We start from the raw sequence: 20,552 nt of genomic DNA, 5'->3' as shown, positions 1-20,552 counted from the left end.
ATGTCCCAGACTTCAATCTTTAACTTAACAGCAAATTTTAACTACATTTTCTCATTTCACATTTATTGTGAAGCATGTGATACTGTTTAAAAAGAAGTTATACACAGTTAATGTTTATAATTATATATATTAAATATTTAATCTCAGAAGGGGATGGCAGATGAAGAGAAAATAAAATGGGTTCTCAACCTATTAGCTCTTACAAATGTTCTCTTTAATCCAAATGATTGCTTGGCATGTCGGTGCACTGAACTTAAGGGCCTGTCCCACTGTACGAGGTAATTCAAGAGCTCTCCCGAGTTTAAAAAAAAATCAAACTCGTGGTAAGCACGAAGAATGCACGTAGCTGGTACGTCGGAGCTCGGGACATCTCTTAGGGGCTCGTAATGCTAACGGCAGGTACTCGGGAAACGCGGTAAGCTCGTGAAGACTAGTGAAGATTTTTCAACATGTTGAAAAATGTCCACAAGAGCTTACGAGCGGCTAATAACGTAATTCTCCGAGTTCGAATCAGGGGAAACTCGGGAGAACTCCTGAATTACCTCGTACAGTGGGACAGGCCCTTTGGTGTTCCAGGGACGCATATTTGACCCTAACTTTGGACGCTGTCCATGTGGAATTTGCATGTTTTATACCATATCTGCATGGGTGTCTCACGGAGGTTCTGGTTTTTAAAAAGTATCGCTAAGGCATAGGGTTAGTAGGCTGTTTGACTACTATAACCTGCCCCTTGTGTTAGTGGATGACAAGGGGGAAAGCTAATGGGCATGTGCAAGTTACTGGGAAATAATGCGGAGGTTGGGCTGAAGGAATGCTCTTGGAGCCGGCAATGTCACCAAGGGTTGAATGGTCTCAGTCTATGATGTGAGAAATATGAAAATAACATTGCAACAGATGACTGAATTTTCATTCACTCATTTAAATGCACTTTAAATTATGGTCAATTGTTTGCAGTCATGAAGTGAGAGAGGAAATCAGTGCGAAGAAGGGTCTCGACCCGAAACGTCACCCATTCCTTCTCTCTAGAGATGCTGCCTGTCCCGCTCTGAAATGACTTATTCTCATCAGTAACTATTAGGAAATCAACCCTGGTTTACAGACATACAGTCTTTCATCAAAACAATATTCACTCACTGTCGCATAATTAACTACCGGAATCAGTTATAAATTTGAAAGCTTTGAATTTGAACTGATGAATGAACAACAAGTTCTACTTTTGCTGGTTGAGGTTCAATGTCTTTGCTTGCTTTACCGCACACACCACACATAGGCTGGAGTTGTTGATAACCGTAGCAAACCATTTGCCTCAAGGGTTCGAAAAGAAATAATGCGTTCGTAATACCCAAAGGTCAATGATAAAGGCACGCTCCGCACAGCTGAGTTCATTTCTACAGCAGCTAAATCAGCAATCTCAGAATGCAAAGTTGCCAACTGTATCTATGTTATTGTCTGCTTAGGCTACATTAATTTTAAAAAGGGAAGGCATTTTTCCAATTACTTCTGGTGAGCACTCATGCAGAATATCTCTTTTATGCAACATTAATGGGCACAGTTCTCTGTTCAACTCGCTGCTTAAATCAATTAATGTGCATATTTCCATTAAAACCTGAACCAAAGCACTGAACATTGATTGAAGCACAATCATGATTAAGAATTCCTTTTTAAAAGGTACCCTTTCCCTCTCAGGAGGCACAAATTTTATTTTTATCTGTTACTGCTGAAAGTATGAAACAAGCTCCAGTTTTCTTTTTTAAAAAGGTGGAAAAAATGATTATGTTGCAATAATCAGCTGGCAACTGAAGTATAGAAACGACACATACCGACTGCAGTTTAAAGTTATTTTGCAAATTTCTGTCTTTGGAACATAGGGAGAGGAATAGGTCCCTTTGGCTTTGAGTGTTTCATTATTCAGTAAGATACACTCACACAGCATATGCGTACACACACAGACCCACTCACATCACACAGACATGTTACAGAAACACGGAGCACTCTCACACATCCTTGGCATGCATGAAATAAAAACAACAAAAGATGGAAATATTAAGAAAATCACCCAGCATCTTTGCTGCCAATAAGAAGGTTGTCGACTGTAAACACAAACATTGTTTCAACAAATACTGCCTGACCTACGCAGTAATTCTAACATTTTCTGTTTTTTCTGATTTCGATATCTGCAATTTTTTTGCTCTCCTTAGCAAGTATTTTACTATCTCACCTAGATTTGTTTTTGGAGGTAAAAATGTTAGTCCTCTTAATTGACACTTCTCCGTTTGTTATTGAACAAGAAACTAAAATTATCAAATGAAGAACAAAACCAGAGTTATAAATTTGTATCCCTCATAGTCCAAATATCTTACTTTGTGGATGACCATGAAGGCCAAGTGGATAATGTTACTAACAGAGTCCCACAAGTATCTGCACTAAGATAACTTCAGTTTATTTTTATCAGTGGTCTGGAGCTAAATGTCACAAGTATAGTGGTCACAATTATATCAAACTAATGATGATGCTTACAGTAAGTACGAGCAGGTTAGCCACAGGAGCTCTCCGATATAGGGTGATTTCACAAAAGGTCACTGGATCATAGATCCTCACCCACGTGGACGCAAAATTTAACTGGGGTACAAACGTCACTTCCGGTACATGTTATTGATCCTGGAAACGCGTACTTTCACACCCGTTAAAAACCGCGAAAACGGCCCGTTTGTGAGCTGTAAATAACTGTGCCAGTCGGGGTGACCGTGAGTCGGGGTGACAGCTGTTAATTGGACAAAATCAGGACATTTTATTATTATCCAATTAACAGCTGACAATTATCCCATTCCTTAGCTTGCATCTGAGTAAAATTCATTTCAAAACGCATTTATGGTTTACGATTATTTAAATGGTAAATGTAGCTTCAGAAGCATTTTCTTTTTGCATGTTAAAACCCACCTGAGAACCATGGAAGATTTTGCAATTTTAATGATGGATTTTCCACTTTTAAAACTTTTTATATAACAAATTAATAAAGATAAAACATAATGCCTTACTTTTGATGAAATGCAGTGAGCAAACGCGATAATTCCCGATATTTTCTATCTTTATATCTCCACGGCCAATGTTTGCTAACCACTTCCGCTGTTTTTGCCCCTTCAGCTCCCTCTTGTCTTTACCTTCATTTTTCTTTATCTTCTGGACTCTAAAGTAAGTTAACTGTGCCTCACGGTCACCCCGACTGGCAGTTATTTACAGCTCAAAAACGGGCCGTTTTCGCGGTTTTAACGGGTGTGAAAGTACGCGTTTCCAGGATCAATAACATGTACCGGAAGTGATGTTTGTACCCCAGTTAAATTTTGCGTCCACGTGGGTGAGGATCTATGATCCAGTGACCTTTCGTGAAATCACCCTATATTTGTAGATTAGATTCATGATACAGCAGTTAGTTTTCAAGATAGAGTTAGACTTAGCTCTTGGGGCTAAGGGAATCAAGGGATAGATAGACTATAGGTGCAGGAGTAGGCCATTCGGCCCTTTGAGTAAACACCGCCATTCCATGTGATCATGGCTGATCATCTCCAATCAGTATACCGTTCCTGCCTACTCCCCATATCCACCGACTCCGCTATCTGTAAGAGCCCTATCTTGCTCTCTCTTGAAAGTATCCAGAGAATTGGCCTCCACCACCCTCCGAGGCAGATATGGGGAAATAGTAGGAACAGTGTACTGATTTTAGATGATCAGCCATGATCATATCGAAGGGCCGAAAGGCTTACTCCTGCACCTATTTTTCTATGTTTCTAGAACAAAATGCTCTACATAGTGGACAAAAAAAAATCATGAAGGGACTTACTTAAGTGGAAAGGAAATAATGGCATAGAAAATAAATGATTTGAGAATAAGAGGGCCCATGGAATGAAGCTCTCACAATACCAGCGTGTCAGTAACCATATCAGATTATATTCAGGGTTCTATTAAAAAGGTCAACATTTTGCTGAAATACTAAGATGTTGTGCAGTTGCTCGAAGAAAACTGTGTAGTCTTGATCAGTACATCTATTAAGGACACCTTAACAACTGAATAGTTACAATAGAGACAAACTACAATGGAATGGTTTGATTGTGAGCAGCCAATATGTAAATTGGTGAACTCTTCATAGATAACAGAAGGCTGCTAAGTAATATAATTATCATTTTCCAAATGATCTGGGTAATGGAGAACAAACCTAATCTTTTCACCTCATCAAATAGCAGGACATGACTAGTATTTGAAATAGTCTAATATTATAGTAGTGTAAGCAATTTAGTCATCGAGTGATAACAGCGTGGAAACAGGCCCTTTGGCCCTACTTGCCCACACCGGCAAACATGTCCCAGCTACACTAGTCCCACCTGCTTTGCCCACTAGTCCCAAACGTTGGGATAGTCCCAGCCTCAACTACCTCCTTTGGCAGCTTGTTCCATCCACCCACCACCCTTTGTGTGAAAAAGTTACCCGTCAGATTCTTATCAAATCTTTTCCCCTTCGCCTTGAACCTATGTCCTATGGTCCTCGATTTCTCCACTCTGGGCAAGAGATTCTGTGCATCTACCCGATTTATTCCTCTCATGATTTTATACACCTCTATAAGATCACCCCTCATCCTCCTGCGCTCCAAGGAATAGAGACCCAGCCTACTCAACCTCTCCCTATAGCTCAGACCCTCTAGTCCAGACAACATCCTCGTAAATCTTCACTGAACCCTTTCAAGCTTGACAATATCTTTCCTATAACATGGTGCCCAGAACTGAACACAGTACTCTAAATACTGTCTCACCAACATCTCATACAACTGCAACATGACCTGCCAACCTCTATATTCAACTTATGGGCAACTTTCTATTCATACAATAAGGGGATGGTTATGTGGGCTTATTCTGGAAAAGGCCTCAACAGATGATGCTGGAGTAGCCAGACTGTCTGGCATAACCATGAATATTACATGTAATGATACTCTATGACTGTAAAAGGAGGAAAATAAAATATATAATACACAATTTGCCATTATTTCCTTTCCACTTAATACACCATTCCTGAAATTCAAAAGATCAATGCTACAGATTTGTTTTGTTTTTAATGTTGAAACCAAATTTTCAAAATACAATTTAATAGCAGACAGCATCAGACAGCAAACATCCCTTGTTCTCCAATGTCTGGAAGCTGAGTGGGTTATTTTTCTCTATTCATCTTAAAAAAACGATTTCAGCATTATCTAGAAATCTCTCAAGTTAATGCCACACGCCTCCCACAATAGTCATATCTAGGAGTGAGGCCACGGCAATGATGGAGTCATTCAAACATCCTTACATCTGATTATGTCTTTGTTAGTTCTTTGAAAAAAAGCTCTTTGAAAATGCACTTAGAGTCTGCAAGAGATATCATAGGCTAGCTCCTGATATCATGTCCATTTACAAAAACTTTGCCTCATTCCTTGGCGCCCAAGTTTGAGATGTGGCATTTTGGGAAATCAAATCAGGACAGGACTTTCACAGTGAATGATAGTGCCATGTGTTGGAAGGACTTGCAGATAGACACAAAATGCTGGAGTAACTCAACGGGACAAGCAACATCTTTGGAGAGAAGGAATGGGTGACATTTCGGGTTGAGACCCTTCTTCAGACCTGATGTCCTCTGGTCAATAGACAATAGATAATAGATAACAATAGACAATAGACAATAGATAACATTCGGCCCAAAGAGCCAGCACCTCCATTCAATGTGATCATGGCTCATCACCCCTAATCAATACCCCGTTCCTGCCTTCTCCCCATTTCCCCTATCTTTAAGAGCCCTATCTAGCTCTCTCTTGAAAGTATCCAGAGAACCAACCCCCACCACCCTCTGAGGCAGAGAATTCCACAGACTCACAACTCTCTATGTGAAGAAGTGTTTCCTTGTCTCCGTTCTAAATGGCTTACCCCTTATTCTTAAACTGTGGCCCCTGGTTCTGGACTCCCCCAACGTCGGAAACATGTCTCCTGCATGTCCAAACCCTTAATAATCTTATATCTTTCAATAAGATCTCCTCTCATCCTTCTCAATTCCAGAGTATACAGGCCCAGCCACTCCATTCTCTCAGCATATGACAGTCCCGCCATCCAGGGAATTAACTTTCATAGACTGATGAACAAGGACTCCCAGATCCCTTTTCCCAACAACGCCATTTAGATAGTAATCTCCCTTCCTGTTTTTGCTACCAAAGTGGATAACCTCACATTTCTCCACATTAAACGTCATCTGCCATGCACCCGCCCACTCCCCCAACCTGTCCAAGTCACCCTGCATTCTCATAGCATCCTCCTCACAGTTCACACTGCCACCCAGCTTTGTGTCATCTGCAAATTTGCTAATGTTACTTTGAATTCCTACATCCAAATCTTTGATGTATATTGTAAATAGCTGCGGTCTCAGCATCGAGCCTTGTGGTACCCCACTAGTCACTACCTGCCATTCTGAAAGAGACCCGTTAATCCCTACTCTTTGTTTCCTGTCTGCCAACCAATTTTCTATCCATGTCAACACTCTACCCCCAATACCATGTGCCCTAATTTTGCCCACTATTGTCCTATGTGGGACCTTATCAAATGCCTTGTCAGTCTGCGTTCAGTACTGGGGATAATCCTGGTTATTTCTATTAGTTCCACAGAAAATACAATTATTTATTTATTTGTGTTATTTTAATTGAATTTTTCATGCAGGTACAGCTTCAACATTATCACTTCACTTTGCTGGCACTGCATTGCATTTTTCATTTGAGACATAAAACATTTTTATTTCCTTCATTGGACTATCTGCAAGCAAGCAGGCTGGATTGAAATGCTTCTCAGAAAACTGACACTAATCACAGTTAGAGAATGATTGATATTCAGAATTTATCATTAATGAGCTATTACCTAAAATATGTACACAAAATATTTTGAGCAATTATAAATAATGCAACATAAACTATGATGCTTCAAGCACTGAAAGTTAAAGTAATGATAGGTTGTACTGAGTATCGTAACATATTCCTCATTTTCTACAATTTAATTAATTGAACAGACAAAAGTACCCTCAGGTAGAGTGAGGTTAATAATTACATTGTTGGAAAAAAACATAGATAAAGAAGCAACTCAGGAAAATTTATTGTAGACCAGTAAATAAGTGACTAGCCTACTGTAACTCCATCTGTATTCAATTTTATTGAATTTAAAAATTATATCTTGCCAATGAACATGTGCACATGATGGTTCAGGGGGACAAGAGACATTTATTGTCACATGTATCAATTGATACAGTGACATGTGTGGTCACCATACAGCCATACAAATAAAAAAGAGCACAGAACACGATAGTCTTTAACATAGACATCCCCACACAGCGGAATCAAAGTTTCCCACTGTGAGGGAAGGCACCAAAGTTCAGTCATCCTCCTCTGTTGTTCACCCGTGGTTGGGGGGCTCCCGATCGCCTCGCTGTCACCGCTACGGGTAGCCCGATGTTCAGGCCCGCTCGCCGGATGATGGAACTCCGACGTCGGAACGGGAGAACATTCTCAGCGGCTTGGACTTCCGAATCGGCCACTTCTTGTGCCAGACTAGGGCCTGTGGGGAAAGTGATTTCCCTGCAAGAAGCCAGAAGCCTCGGGTGCATGATTTAGGAGTGTTGATTTGGCAGCCACGGTGGCACAGCGCTAGAGTTGCAGCCTTGCAGCCCCTGCAAGGTCAGAGACACGGTTTTGATCCCGACTACAGGCGCTGTCTGTACGGAGTTTGTAGGTTCTCCCCGTGACCGCGTGGGTTTTCTTCAAAATCTTCAGTTTCCTCCCACACTCCAAAGATGTAGGTTAATTGGCTTGGTGTATGCATTAATTGTTGGTCAGTGCAGGACCGAAGGGCCTGTTTCCACATTGTATCTCTAAACTAAATTCATATTTTAACTGCGTGTTCCTAAAGCAATGGTTAGTAAGTTTGCAGATGACACCAAGATTGCTGGAGTTACGGAGAGTGTGGAAAGCTGTCAAAGTAAACAGCTGGTTATAGAACCGCAGAAATAGGCTGCGAAATGGCAGATGGAGTTTACCCCGCACAAGTGTGAGGTGTTGCACTTTGTGCTGTCAAATGTAATGGGAAGGTACATGGTAGACGGCTAAAGCCTTATCAATATTGATGTGCTGAGAGATCTAAAGGTCCAGGTCCATAGTTCCTTGAAAGTGGCAACAAAAGTAGACAGTGGTAAAAATGTTGTATAGCCTGCTTATCTTCATTGGTTAGGACATTGAGTATACTGGTCAGGAAGACACAATGCAATTCTATAAGGTTTTAGTTAAGCCGCATTTGGAGTATTGTGTGGTGTTCTGGTCACCCCATTACAAGAAAGATGCAGATGCATTGGAGATGGTACAGAAGAGGTTGACCAGAACGTTACCTGGATTAGGGAATATTAGCCCCAAAGAGAGATTGGACAACTTCGATTGGTTTCGCTGGAATACAGGAGGTTGAGGGAAGTCCTCATAGAAATATATAAAATTATGAGAGGCATAGACAAGGGATAGACAGTCAGATCCCTTTTCCCAGGGTGGAATTGTCAAAGACTAGAGGGCAGAGTTTTATGGCGAGTGAGGTAAAGTTTAAAGGAGATGTCTGGGCAACCCTTTATTTCTATACAGAGGATGCCCAGAGACAGATACAATAAAACAAAAGCTTAAGAGACTTTTACATATGCTCATGAATATGCAGGCGGATGAGATTAGTTAATCTCAGCATCATGTCCAGCATGGATATCGTGGGTCGAAGGGCTTGTTGCAGGACTGTAAAGTTCTATGTTCAATGGTTCTCAAGCAGAACCATTAGGGGAAGTAGGAGGATGATTTTGGTGACCTGATGATAAGCACGTCAGGATACATATTAAAGTGAACTACCCATTTTTCTCATGCACATTTGTAATGGTTGTCTGGTCGTGAATGTCTGGAGTAAGGGCCAGACCACCAATACCATTCCTATTAACGAAATGAAGCTTTTGGTTTCATGCAAAACCTGCAAGATTCAAGAAATCTGGTCATTCAGGGCACTGAATCCCTTGGGCGAACAACAAAATGCTGGAAGAACTCAGCAGGTCAGGCAGCATCTGTGGAAGAAATGGCCAGATTATGTTTCGGGTCAAGACCTGTCTCCAAACTGAGTCAGAGTCTGAAGAAGGCTATTGACGAGAAACGTCATCTGGTCATTCCCTCCATAGAAGCTAGTTGAGTTCCTCCAGCTGTGACCCTGTTTGATCTGCTGGGCTCCTCCAGTAGTTTGTTTTTTTGTTGCCTGTTTTTCACTCTATTGCATTTGTATGTCAGTTTTATTTCCATACTTAATGCGCCCATACCAATCTTGCAACTTACTTATGCAATACTTTCCTCGCAATGTCTATAGATGGCAGCACAAATCATCCTTGAAGTGCTTCTTCAGGTGAATGCTGTGTATATGAACCAGTGCCAGGTGAACACTAAACTCTTTAGCTGTAAACTTGTTTTCTTAAATTATTTAAGTTCAAGATATAAATATTTAACTTATATTTAAAAATAATTAGAAATATTTTTCAAACACATATTTGTGCTTGCCAACAGTTAAAACATTTCCATCAGACAGAAACTTTTCACCTGCAAAAGAATCACCAATCTAGTTTTGCTGTGTGAAACAAAAGAACACTTCCCCCAACGTTTCCATGGTTTCAGTTCCCAATGGTGCTATTACTAGTGAAGGACTTCTTCCTTCTCTTCCTAACAATTGCAATACAATACCATGTATATAAAAACTGACTCCCAATTCTAAATGTTCAAAATAAATTAATGACCCCATTCAACTTCATGTATCTATCTTTTCATATTTAATGCTAATTAAGGACACGGAATAAAAACTATTTTGTTCTACGGGGCGGCACGGTGGCGCAGCGGTAGAGTTGCTGCCTTACAGTGCTTGCAGCACCGGAGATCCGGGTCCAATCCTGACTACGGATACAGAGTTTCTTCCCGTGACCGTGTGGGTTTTCTCCCAGATATTCGGTTTCCTCCCCACACTCCAAAGACGTACAGGTATGTTGGTAATTTGGCTTGGTATAAGTGTAAATTGTCCCTAGTGTGTGTAGGATAGTGCGGGGATCGCAAGGTCGCTGCAGACTCGGTGGGCCGAAGGTCCTGTTTCCGCTCTAAACTAAACTAAATTACTAACTGCATCCGACTCTAACTTTATGACCTCACCCCCCACCCTCACTAGAATGTAGAGTATCCTAATAATTTTCAGCAAAGAAATAAGAAATTCAAATGGATATTTAAAATACAATCATATAGCATTAAAAAATGATTGGGAAACCCATTGCATTGATATTAAGTGATAAGTTCATTTGGAATGTGGGTCACCTACAAGGAGCACAATTGTCAAAAGCCAATATGGTTTCAGACAAAGATTGAGAAACCAAGCAGGAATTATTACACACAGGAATCTTTGCTGGAAGAATGAGAACTGACACTTAATCACCAGTAGAACAAGGAGATTGATAGTCCAGGACCTAGGATCAAAAGGACAAAACTATAATTCGAAAATACAAAGGAGAACAGATTAGAGGTAAAGGAATTATCAGAGTCCTTCACTAGTATTGCCAACAGTTTATTTCAAAAATAAGGAACTGATTGGGAGACCAGGTTATTTTACCAGCTATGATTTCCATTGATTGGAAGATCCTAGGTTATTGAATCTGTCAGCTGATTATCGAACACATAGAAACATAGAAAATAGGTGCAGGAGTAGGCCATTCGGCCCTTCAAGCCAGCACCGCCATTCAATGTGATCATGGCTAATCAGCCAAAATCAGTACATCGCTCCTGTTTTCTCCCCATATCCATTGATTCCGTCAGCTCTAAGATCTATATTTAACTTCCTCTTGAAAACATACTCTTCCAGAGTCACTGAACTCAGCGTTGACCTGGGGCTGAATCTTTCTAGGTCCTTGCCCTCCCTCCGTCTTCCTTCCACTTTTTTCCTCCTCTCTCTCCTTCTGGAGAAAGAGCATCCAATAGCTAAATGTCAATCTTTGCTTCAACGTAGTCACTGCTGAATGCTGCAGCCAAGGAAAACTTGTGAAAGAGGCTAATAATGGACAGGCATTGTGTCGCACGATGTAGGAACCCCCGTGCAGTCCACAGATGTCCGCAGAGGGAAGAAGATTGTGAAGTAAGTTTGTTCATTGCAGCAGTCAATGGGGAACCAGAAGCAATCCCCACTGACTGCCAGATCCCAGCCATGTTGTCTTTTCTGGTCTGGGTTTTGACCTCTCTCAGTCAGGTGCCAGGTCAAATTATAAAGCAAATAGGGTATCTCATAACAATCTTGTAAGAACTTATTCCCCTTTGAAATGAGAGATGTGGCGAATAAAACACAGAGCTGTTTGCAAAGCTACCTCTCAGTGGCCGAACCAAGCACAACGTGTAAAACATTTAAAACAAATAAAACATCTAAACCGAACTGGATGCCTCAAATTTATCTGAAGGGTTTCGACCCGAAACGTTGCCTATTTCCTTCGCTCCATAGATGCTGCCTCACCCGCTGAGTTTCTCCAGCATTTTTGTCTACCTTGGATGTCTCAAATGTGTTTTATCCAGTGCCACTGTAATAGAGAAATAACATTGAAGGTTTTGAAAGGTAAGGGTAGAGAACAGCGCCACCTACAAATGGAGATGAGGGATTGCAAGACTCAAGAGTAATAAAGCAAAGAAGAAAAGCAAAGAATATGACAGAAAAGTCCAATAGTCATTTTGTAGGTGCAAGAACTCAAAGACCATTTCACAAATACCTAACAGATGACACCAGAAGTTTTAAGAAGGAAGAGCTCATCGGCAAACCTATCAATACAATTTCAGTTTTGCATGATTTTTTATAAAAAGCATTCATTACAATTAATATGCTCTGATATTACACACATTAGCATCAAACATTGCATAGTTATTTCACTCCTACATTTTCATAGAGTCAAAAACTGGCCCTTCAACCAACCTCATCTATTCTGACCATGAAATATCCAGTTATACAAATCCCATTAATCAGCACTTTAGTTTAGTTTAGAGATACAGCACAAAAACAGGCCCTTCGGCCCACCAAGTCCGCGCCGACCAGTGATCCCCGCACACTAACACTATCCTACGCACACTCGGGACAATTTACATTTATACCAAGCCAAATAACTTACAAACCTGTACGTCTTTGGAGCGTGGGAGGAAACCGAAGATCTCGGAGAAAATCCACGCAAGTCACGGGGAGAACATACAAACACCGTACAGACAGCACACTTAGTCGGGATTGAACCCAGGTCTCCGGCGTTGCAAGTGCTGTAAGGCAAAAGCACTTGATCCATGGTTTACTTTGCTTAGGCAATCCAAGTGCTAATCCAAATGCTTCTTAAATGTATGTGTAGATACTCTACCAACTTCTCAGATGATACATTCCGGGTGCACCCATCCTCCAGGTGAAAATATTCTTCCTCAGATCCCCTTTAAAGCTCTTATTCCTCACATTAAACCTATGCCAGAATCTGGTACAAAAAAGAGAATTGCTGGAGAAACTCGGCAGGTCTGATAAAGGTCACTGACCCAGAACACTGACTGTTTCTCTTTCCAGAAATGCTGAGTTTTTCCAGTCATCATAAATCCTCCTCTCCATTCCAGGCAGTCACAAGTGACAGGTGAGAGGTTTGAGATCTTTTCTCTAAGTAATCCATGAAAGGGGAATCCAAGATGGGATGGGATGGGAGAAATGACTGCTGCCCAACAAAGCATGAAATTTGTGCTGGGTTTAAAGCCTTAATCTTCCAACTCCCTTTTCCTCAGTCCTGGTGTGTTGAAAGTGATAACACGTTTCCACATTTATGCCTGCCTCGACTACGAGATACCAACTAAAATATGGGAGTGTTTCAGCAGTGAGGAAGTACAACAGAGCATATAAACAAAAGGAATCAGGCAACTGAGCCATCCAATGGAACCACCAATTTGAGCTACTTTCTACCACATTAGAGGCCTTTGAACTATCTTTGATCAGACATTACTGGACTTTATCTTGCACTAAACGTTATTCCCTTTATCATGTACACTGTGCAATCATGCTCGATTGTAATCATGCATTGTGTTTCCGCTGACTGGTTAGCATGCAACAAAAGCTTTTTACTGTGTAGGAAGGAACTGCAGATGTAGGTTTACTTCGAAGATGGACACAAAATGCTGGAGTAAATCAGCAGGACAGGCAGCATCTCTGGCTAGAAGGAATGGGTGAAGAAGGGTCTCGATCCGAAATGTCACCCAAAAGCTTTTTACTGTTCCTTGGTGCGCACGACAATAAACTAAACTAAACAGGAAGACAACAATTTAGTCATATTTTCTGGTGGTAGGCAAGAAAACATTGCTTGTATCTAATTTATGGACAGAGCAAGAAACCGGTCATAAATACAACATAACATCCTGCACAGTAGATCAGCTCTGAGCACTGAACCAGTTTATTCTTTCTTTTGGGTATTAATACTTTGTACAGAAAGGGGGAAAGCAGTTCATTGAATAGCACCATAGCTGAGAACCACATTTTTCCATGAATATATGTTTTTGATATACTATGCCTCCATTTTAAGATGTGAAACCAGAATACAGCATATCAGCACAATGTCAACAAAACATAATCGCTAGAGAGAGCATGTAGTGTGCCAATTTGTTGCCATGTTTTCCAAATTAAAAATAATGGCCTGAGTTAATTAACTGGATGTGTAAATTGTTTGAGGAATTCTGAAATGAACGTGAAAGGGCCTATATAAACGGTGAATATTTTATTGAATGCATGGTTGGCTATGGATGAAGCTATTTCCTACTGCTACTAAAAAGAAAAGCAGTCATATGGATAAGAAGCATATAGAATCCCAACATTTAAGCAGTTAGACTGGTACATGAATAGGACAGGTTTGTAGGGATATGGACCAAATGCTGGCAGGCGGGACTCGTGGAACTGGGACATGTTGGCCGGTGTGAGCCAGTTGGGCCGAAAGACCTGTTTCCACACTATCACTCTATGACTCTATGAGAAAAGTGGTACAAAATCAACAGGAGTTGGCCTGTGAGGGAACAATTCAACGTCAAAGAAATTAAGCTGGGTTTACGTGGCAAGGAAGGTGTGTGATCATGGCATGGAGAGATCAGCATATGAACAGGGTGTCAGAATGAGAGGATTAAGAGAGGGAGGAAATTTTAACATTTTGATATTTTGCCACCACTAATAACTAGATAAATTATTATTCTGAATACATGTGTCATAAGCAAAGTCTCTAGGCTAACTAGCGTATCATAATTAGAGGCAAGGTAGTACAATCAGGTGTATTGTAAACAAATCTGAAAAAAAGTCAATCTTTAAAAGATGGGAGTACAAGCAGCAGTAAAAGTTTAACATACAAACCATAAGGGCCTAGATCCTAGATACATTTGAGCAGATATTCTATTTTAGTGATATTGCTTGAGATTTCCAAGGTCTTCTTTGATTGTTGCAAAGGGATTTTTTTCCATCCAATTGAACATCCCTGCTTTCCAATGCTTTGCAAAGAAAAGGGCATCTTTGACAATGACATAGTCCTAATTTCTACACTGAGGCGTCAGTATATTTTATGTCTGAAGAAGGGTTTCGGCCCGAAACGTCGCCTATTTCCTTCGCTCCATAGATGCTGCTGCACCCGCTGAGTTTCCCCAGCAATTTTGTGTACCTTCGATATTCCAGCATCTGCAGTTCCCTTTTGAACAGTATATTTTATGTATTCAGATCCCTGGTGTGTTGTTTGAATTCACATCAGGTCCCTGGCGTGTTGTTTGAATTTGATCTAGAGTCAACAGCAGGCTGACATTATTGCAGCTATTATACAGGCGTGGGGTCAAAACACCACTCCAATGTTAAACTGGTGAAACCATTGGCAACAAAGGGCAGGAACTAAGTCAAACTTTTCATAGTAAATTCCTGTGGGTGTGGCTCAGTTTGGACTTCCTTTGCCCTTGATGAAGGGATCACTTCACAAAAAATTACTTCCCAAGTTACAAAAGAACATAAGATCAAGGGGAAAAAATTAGGCCATTCGGCCCCTCGTGTTTCTCTGCCATTCAATAAAATCATGTCTAATTTCTTAACCAGAACTTCCAGCTTCCCAACCTAGTAGCTCATGGCTGCTTTTTAGTTGGTGGTTCAGTTGCCTGATTCCTTTTGTTTATATGCTCTGTTGTACTTCCTCACTGCTGAACCACTTCCATATTTTAGTTGGTATCTTGTAGTCAAGGCAGGCATAAATGTGGAAACGTGTTTTCACTTTCAACACACCAGGACTGAGGAAAAGGGTGTTTGAAGATTAAGGCTTTAAACCCAGCACAAAGATCATGGTTTGTTGGGCAGCAGTCATTTCTCCCATCCCATCTTGGATTCCCCTTTCATGGATCACTTAGAGAAAAGATCTCAAACCTCTTGCCTGTCACGTGTGACTGCCTGGAATGGAGAAGGAGGATTTATGATGACTGGAAAAACTCAGCATTTATGGAAAGAGAAACAGTCAGTGTTCTGGGTCAGTGACCTTTGTCAGTTTAATGTGAGGAATAAGAGCTTTAAAGGGGATCTGAGGAAGAATATTTTCACCTGAAGGATGGGTGCATCTGGTATATATCACCTGGGAAGTTGGAAGAGTATCTACACTTGTGTTTGGTCCATAGCCCTCTAAATCTGTCCTATCCATGTACCTGTCCAAATGTTTCTTAAACTTTGCGATCGTACCTGCCTCAACTACCTCCACTGGCAGCTCGTTCCATACACCTACCACCCTTTGCATGAAAAAGTAACCTCAGATTCCTATTAAATCTTTCCGCCCTCACCTTAAACCCATGTCCTCTTGTCCTCTTGTCACATACTCTGGGCACAAATTCTGTGTGTCTACCTGATCTATTCCTTTCATAATTTTATACGCCTTTATAAGATTACCCCTCATCCTCTTGCTCTCCAAGGAATAGAGTCCTAGCTTGTTCAACCTCTTCCCAAAGCTCAGGCCTCGAGTCGTGGCAACATCCTCGTAAAAGATTAGCGACCATTATAATGCCATTCATTCTGGCAATAATGTCCACTGTCCCATGAGAAACTGATGAGGTTATATTTGCTGCAGAATTCTAAAAGACACTCCTTTGCCCTTGAGAAAATAGCAAAGTAACCTGGAGAGCAGCATCCAGAGACAGGTGAAGCACTGCTGTACAAGTCAAAAGCAAACCAGCACATTGGCACTGCTCTTTCATACATTGGGAAAGGAAATTGCTTTGTGCAAATGCAAACTCTTAAGACAAGGAGTGTCAAAGTAAAGAGGACAAAGGAACCTGGAAACATAATGGAGGTAGGAAGTTAGATCCATAAAACCGATACTGCATAAATCCACTAGTCCCATTTAATTTTCCCCTTTGTTTTCTATCTGCTAATCAGTTCTCGACCCATACTTGTACAATGCCCCCAATGTAACCTTGTTTATCCCATCTGCAAATAATATCCCATTATTTAAAGCCTTCCAAAAATCAAAATAAACCACATCCCACTGATTCCCATTCATCTCCTCTATTTGTTCCATCTGGAATAATAACTCCAACAGTTAACCACATTGACTCTGCTTAAACATAGTATTGTTTCTTGGTCGTGACCTCATCCTTCATCATCATCGGCAGTCACTCGAAACGAGTATGACTGTCCTCTTTTGTGAGGACGCCTGTGCGTGACTTTGTTTAACGTGGGGAGACTGGTGCACAGACAGCCACCACACGGTCCTTGACAGATCCAGTGGCATGGAGCCCAAGACGACCGGGGACCCTTTTCTGCTGCAGCCTTCATCCGCCTTCCCAGCCGTTGTGATGCTCCACTAAAGTCAGCCATCATCCTCCGCCTGTTCCACCGTTGAGGTCTTGGTTGGATTGCTCTTTGTCAGGGACCTCCCCCTCGACCATACCACCATAGCTCCAGATGGCATCGCTCTCAGGATCTCAGGTCCACACAAGCTTCTCATTGTATATTTAGTCTATCTGCCGTGTATTTCCTTACGTTCTCTCCAACCATTCTTAAAATCATGGTGTTGCTTCTGCTAATTTCCTATCCACTGGGACGATTCCAGGATCTACAATCCCGTTGAAAATGCAAACTATACCATCCACTAACAGCTGTAGCCTCTGCAGAACCCATTGTCTCTAAACCTCTGGTCCCAGAGTTTTAAAGGTAGCCATGATAAACTCCAAGACCACCAAATCCCTGAGATGTATTAGTTTTCAGGTTCCTTGACATCTTAATTACATTTTAAACTTTTTTACTTAAGCTGGGCATTGGCCTCCAGTATTTCTGGGATGATTTTCATGTCTTCTCTGAAGGCCAACACAAGGTTGTTGCTTAGTTTATCTGTTACATCCTAAATATCCACACCATTCTCTGTCAGTAAGGGACCCACATTTACAATCTCTAGTCTTTCTTTTCTAAATAGTTACGTAAGCTCTCACTGTCTGTTTTTTTTTTTTTAATGTATCCATGAGTTCATTCTCATATTCTAATTTCCCAAGTAATATAGATTACTGGAATCGGCAGCAAACGCTGTCTCAAGAAGGCAGCTGATATCAACGGAGACCCACTCCACCCTGGCTACACTCTATTGCTCCTAGCATCAGGAAGCAGGAACAGGAGCCCAAGAACCATTACCTTCAGATCCAAGAACAGTTCTTGCCGTCTCCCAACAGGTCCCTAAAGAACAATGAACAATGGAGGACCCGGTGTGGTGTGGCCACAGTGAGGGAGGGAGAGAAGAACAATAGATGACCAGGCATGGGGGGACTGCCGGGGGGGGGGGGGGGGGGGGAAGGGGGACAAAGTAGGACCTGGCGCAGATACCTTGCAACTTTGTGAGCGCCCTTTACATGGCAACTATTTGTATACCTTGGGTATGCAAGCAAAGAATTTCACTGTGACTTGTCACATGTGACAATAAAGTATTCCATTCCATTCCAACCCAACACAATCCTAACCATAACCCTACTTAAGCACCTAAGCACTCCAGACTTTGTACCACTGTGGTTGCTCCACATGCGTTGTATTTTGCAGGATCGTGGACTGGTTTACAAAGAATAACTGATTATTTATTGCAAATTTATTGATGTTGTCACATCTCATGTGCCTGTGACGATGCACCAAAGTAAGAATTTCATTTTTCTGGTTCATATCCGGTGCACATGACAAAAACACTTGCCATTCCTGAGTTACCCTTAGTTTTAAATAATACAATGAAATCACATTGAAAAATAATGTATCCATTTTTCAGTTCTGATGTCATCTCATTGAAACATTAAATGCTGCTTTCTTCGCACATGCTGCCTGACCTTCTGTGTTTAATTTTCTGATATTTTCAGGGTTGCGTTCGTTTTGCACATCGACATTACAGTGTTTTAATTTGTTTTATTGTATTTTTTTTTTACCAGTTAGATAACATTGATATTGCTTGATACGTAACAACATATAACAAATGAAAATTTAAAATCAAGGTTTGGGCTTTTGTCATTCGAGATAAGCATGAACTTCTGGTCTTATTTCACATTGAAATAAAATAACTTTTCTGTACAAGTATCCGTTGTCAGAGTAGTTCCTGACAGATAAAATATATTGTCATTTGAAACAAGCTATCTACCTCCAGATAAATCAGAAAGTACAACTTGCTGCCATATTTTATTCTTCGGTGCAGGCAGACTGATTTAGACCTTGAATCAGGCAGTACTGAGTACGTATATAGAGCAGCAAGTCCGCCAACATAAATACATGAGAGCAGCGAGCAAAGTGGTTGTATTTACACACCTATGCTGCATTTTCCTCTTCACCATAAATGTCCTTCAAACACACGTGCCATTTAGGCAGAGGCTGATGTTCATCGCTCTCCCTCACACGCGACGACTTTCTGATGTTTACTGCTTTCCACTGACTCAGAACTAATCTGCGAATCAAAACTGCACGCACCCCTGTTAAAATAGCTAACACTTTGAGTCAGGTTGTTGTCACACCGTCGCTGAGTCTTTCAACGCCGCCTCGGTATTGCATAGCAGCGAAAAACATAGAGAAATCGCGCACGGGGCTTTTCAGACAACGTTCACTGGTTTATTAATCTAAATCCAAATGTCTGGAGCAAAGAAAATAAAATGATGACAGACTAGTCATTCGATTGAACTTAAGCAAACAAGTGTCCAGGGTCAAGTGAAGCCGAACACGGGCCACATTGAACGGCTTCGGCCGGGTCATTCCAGGAGAAATATTCGGTCCCAGTGAGTCCTCTGCCTCTTGTCTGCATTTGTACTCCTTGCCCACCCACTGAATCAAACACAGCACCTTCAGAGAAACAACAACCGCTAACTCCCAATGCACACACGGATGGATGTTTACAGACGCCAGACTAACTGTGCAGCAAAAACTATTCGTAAAACAAAATCCTCTCAGGGTTTGGAAATCGGGCAAAGTCGCTCTCAAATCTTCCCCCCACCACACACACCCGGAAGATAAAGTTGAATGAAAGATCCCATCCCTCGGATATGTTTGGAGTTTGCAAGCACCGCGGCCAAGCCAGGTGTGATAGGGAAGGGGTTGGTCGCCCTGAGTTCAGGCTGGACAGGGCGGGAGGGAAGGAAGGAGGGAGGGTGGACGCCCGGAGCCGCCCGCTCTCTCTCTCACACACACACAGCCTCCCCTCTTCCAAACATCCCACGCAGGGCTGCACAAAAGAAAACAAACAATAAACAGGTACATACGTCTCGAAATTTGTTCCAATGCCCGGGCTCCTTGTCGTACTGCGAGACGGTGGTCAGCCATTGTTTATCATCCAGAAAATTGCCGTTGTCCGCGGCTGCACGGTGCCTGCCTTCTATCTGCAAAAAGGCTACAGCAGCAACACAGAGCAGGACCTTTAGCATCTGCAAACGAGAAAGGGAGAATTTGTTGGGGTTTTTTTTTAAATGCATCCATTCCGGGGGAGTAGGGGACACAGTGTGTGTAAAGAAAAAAAATGTAGTGCATATTGAAATGACGGTGTGTTGAAATGTGAGGTTTGTAAGCGGTGGGTGTTGTGGAGGAGCTTCACCTTGCTTCTCGCTGCAGCTGCTACGATGAGAGCTCGGTGCAGCCTCAAGCCTCTCTCGCCGTGCACGCGACTGGCGGGCGGGCACGCGCGCAGTCTTGCGCGTGCACGGCGGCGGCGACAGCCCGGCGCGTTCCCGACACATGCACCAGCGCAGCACCCCCCCACCCCCGGAGCAGCGCGGTGCCGCCGCTCTGTAGATTTCATATGTGTGTTGAGAAGGAACTGCAGAAGCTGGTTTACACCGAAGATAAGACACCAAAAGCTGGAGTAACTCAGCGGGACAGGCAGTATCTCTGGAGAGAAGGCATGGGTGACTTTTCGGGTCTAGAGAAGGGTCTCGTCCCGGAAAGTCACGCATTCCTTCTCCCCAGAGATGCTGCCTGTCCCGTGGA

The 20,552-nt window shown here is 42.0% G+C and overlaps 1 protein-coding gene across 1 annotated transcript in view; it reads right to left on the bottom strand.

The window, feature by feature from the left end:
- Positions 1–20,299, bottom strand: part of spock3 (SPARC (osteonectin), cwcv and kazal like domains proteoglycan 3) — a 451,090-nt gene extending 430,791 nt beyond the window's left edge. Inside the window, exons 1-2 of the mRNA XM_033019001.1 lie at positions 20,161–20,299; positions 19,832–19,993 (exon numbers count right to left, since the gene is read on the bottom strand). Of these exons, the coding sequence (XP_032874892.1) occupies positions 19,832–19,993 (162 nt within the window). The 5' untranslated portion in view covers positions 20,161–20,299. The remainder of the gene's footprint in view (positions 1–19,831; positions 19,994–20,160) is intronic.
- Between the last annotated feature and the right edge of the window lie 253 nt (positions 20,300–20,552).

The sequence above is a fragment of the Amblyraja radiata genome, chromosome 1 (genome assembly GCF_010909765.2).
Source record: "Amblyraja radiata isolate CabotCenter1 chromosome 1, sAmbRad1.1.pri, whole genome shotgun sequence".
NCBI classification, from domain to species: domain Eukaryota; kingdom Metazoa; phylum Chordata; class Chondrichthyes; order Rajiformes; family Rajidae; genus Amblyraja; species Amblyraja radiata.
This window is presented reverse-complemented; position numbering and strand designations above follow the sequence as displayed.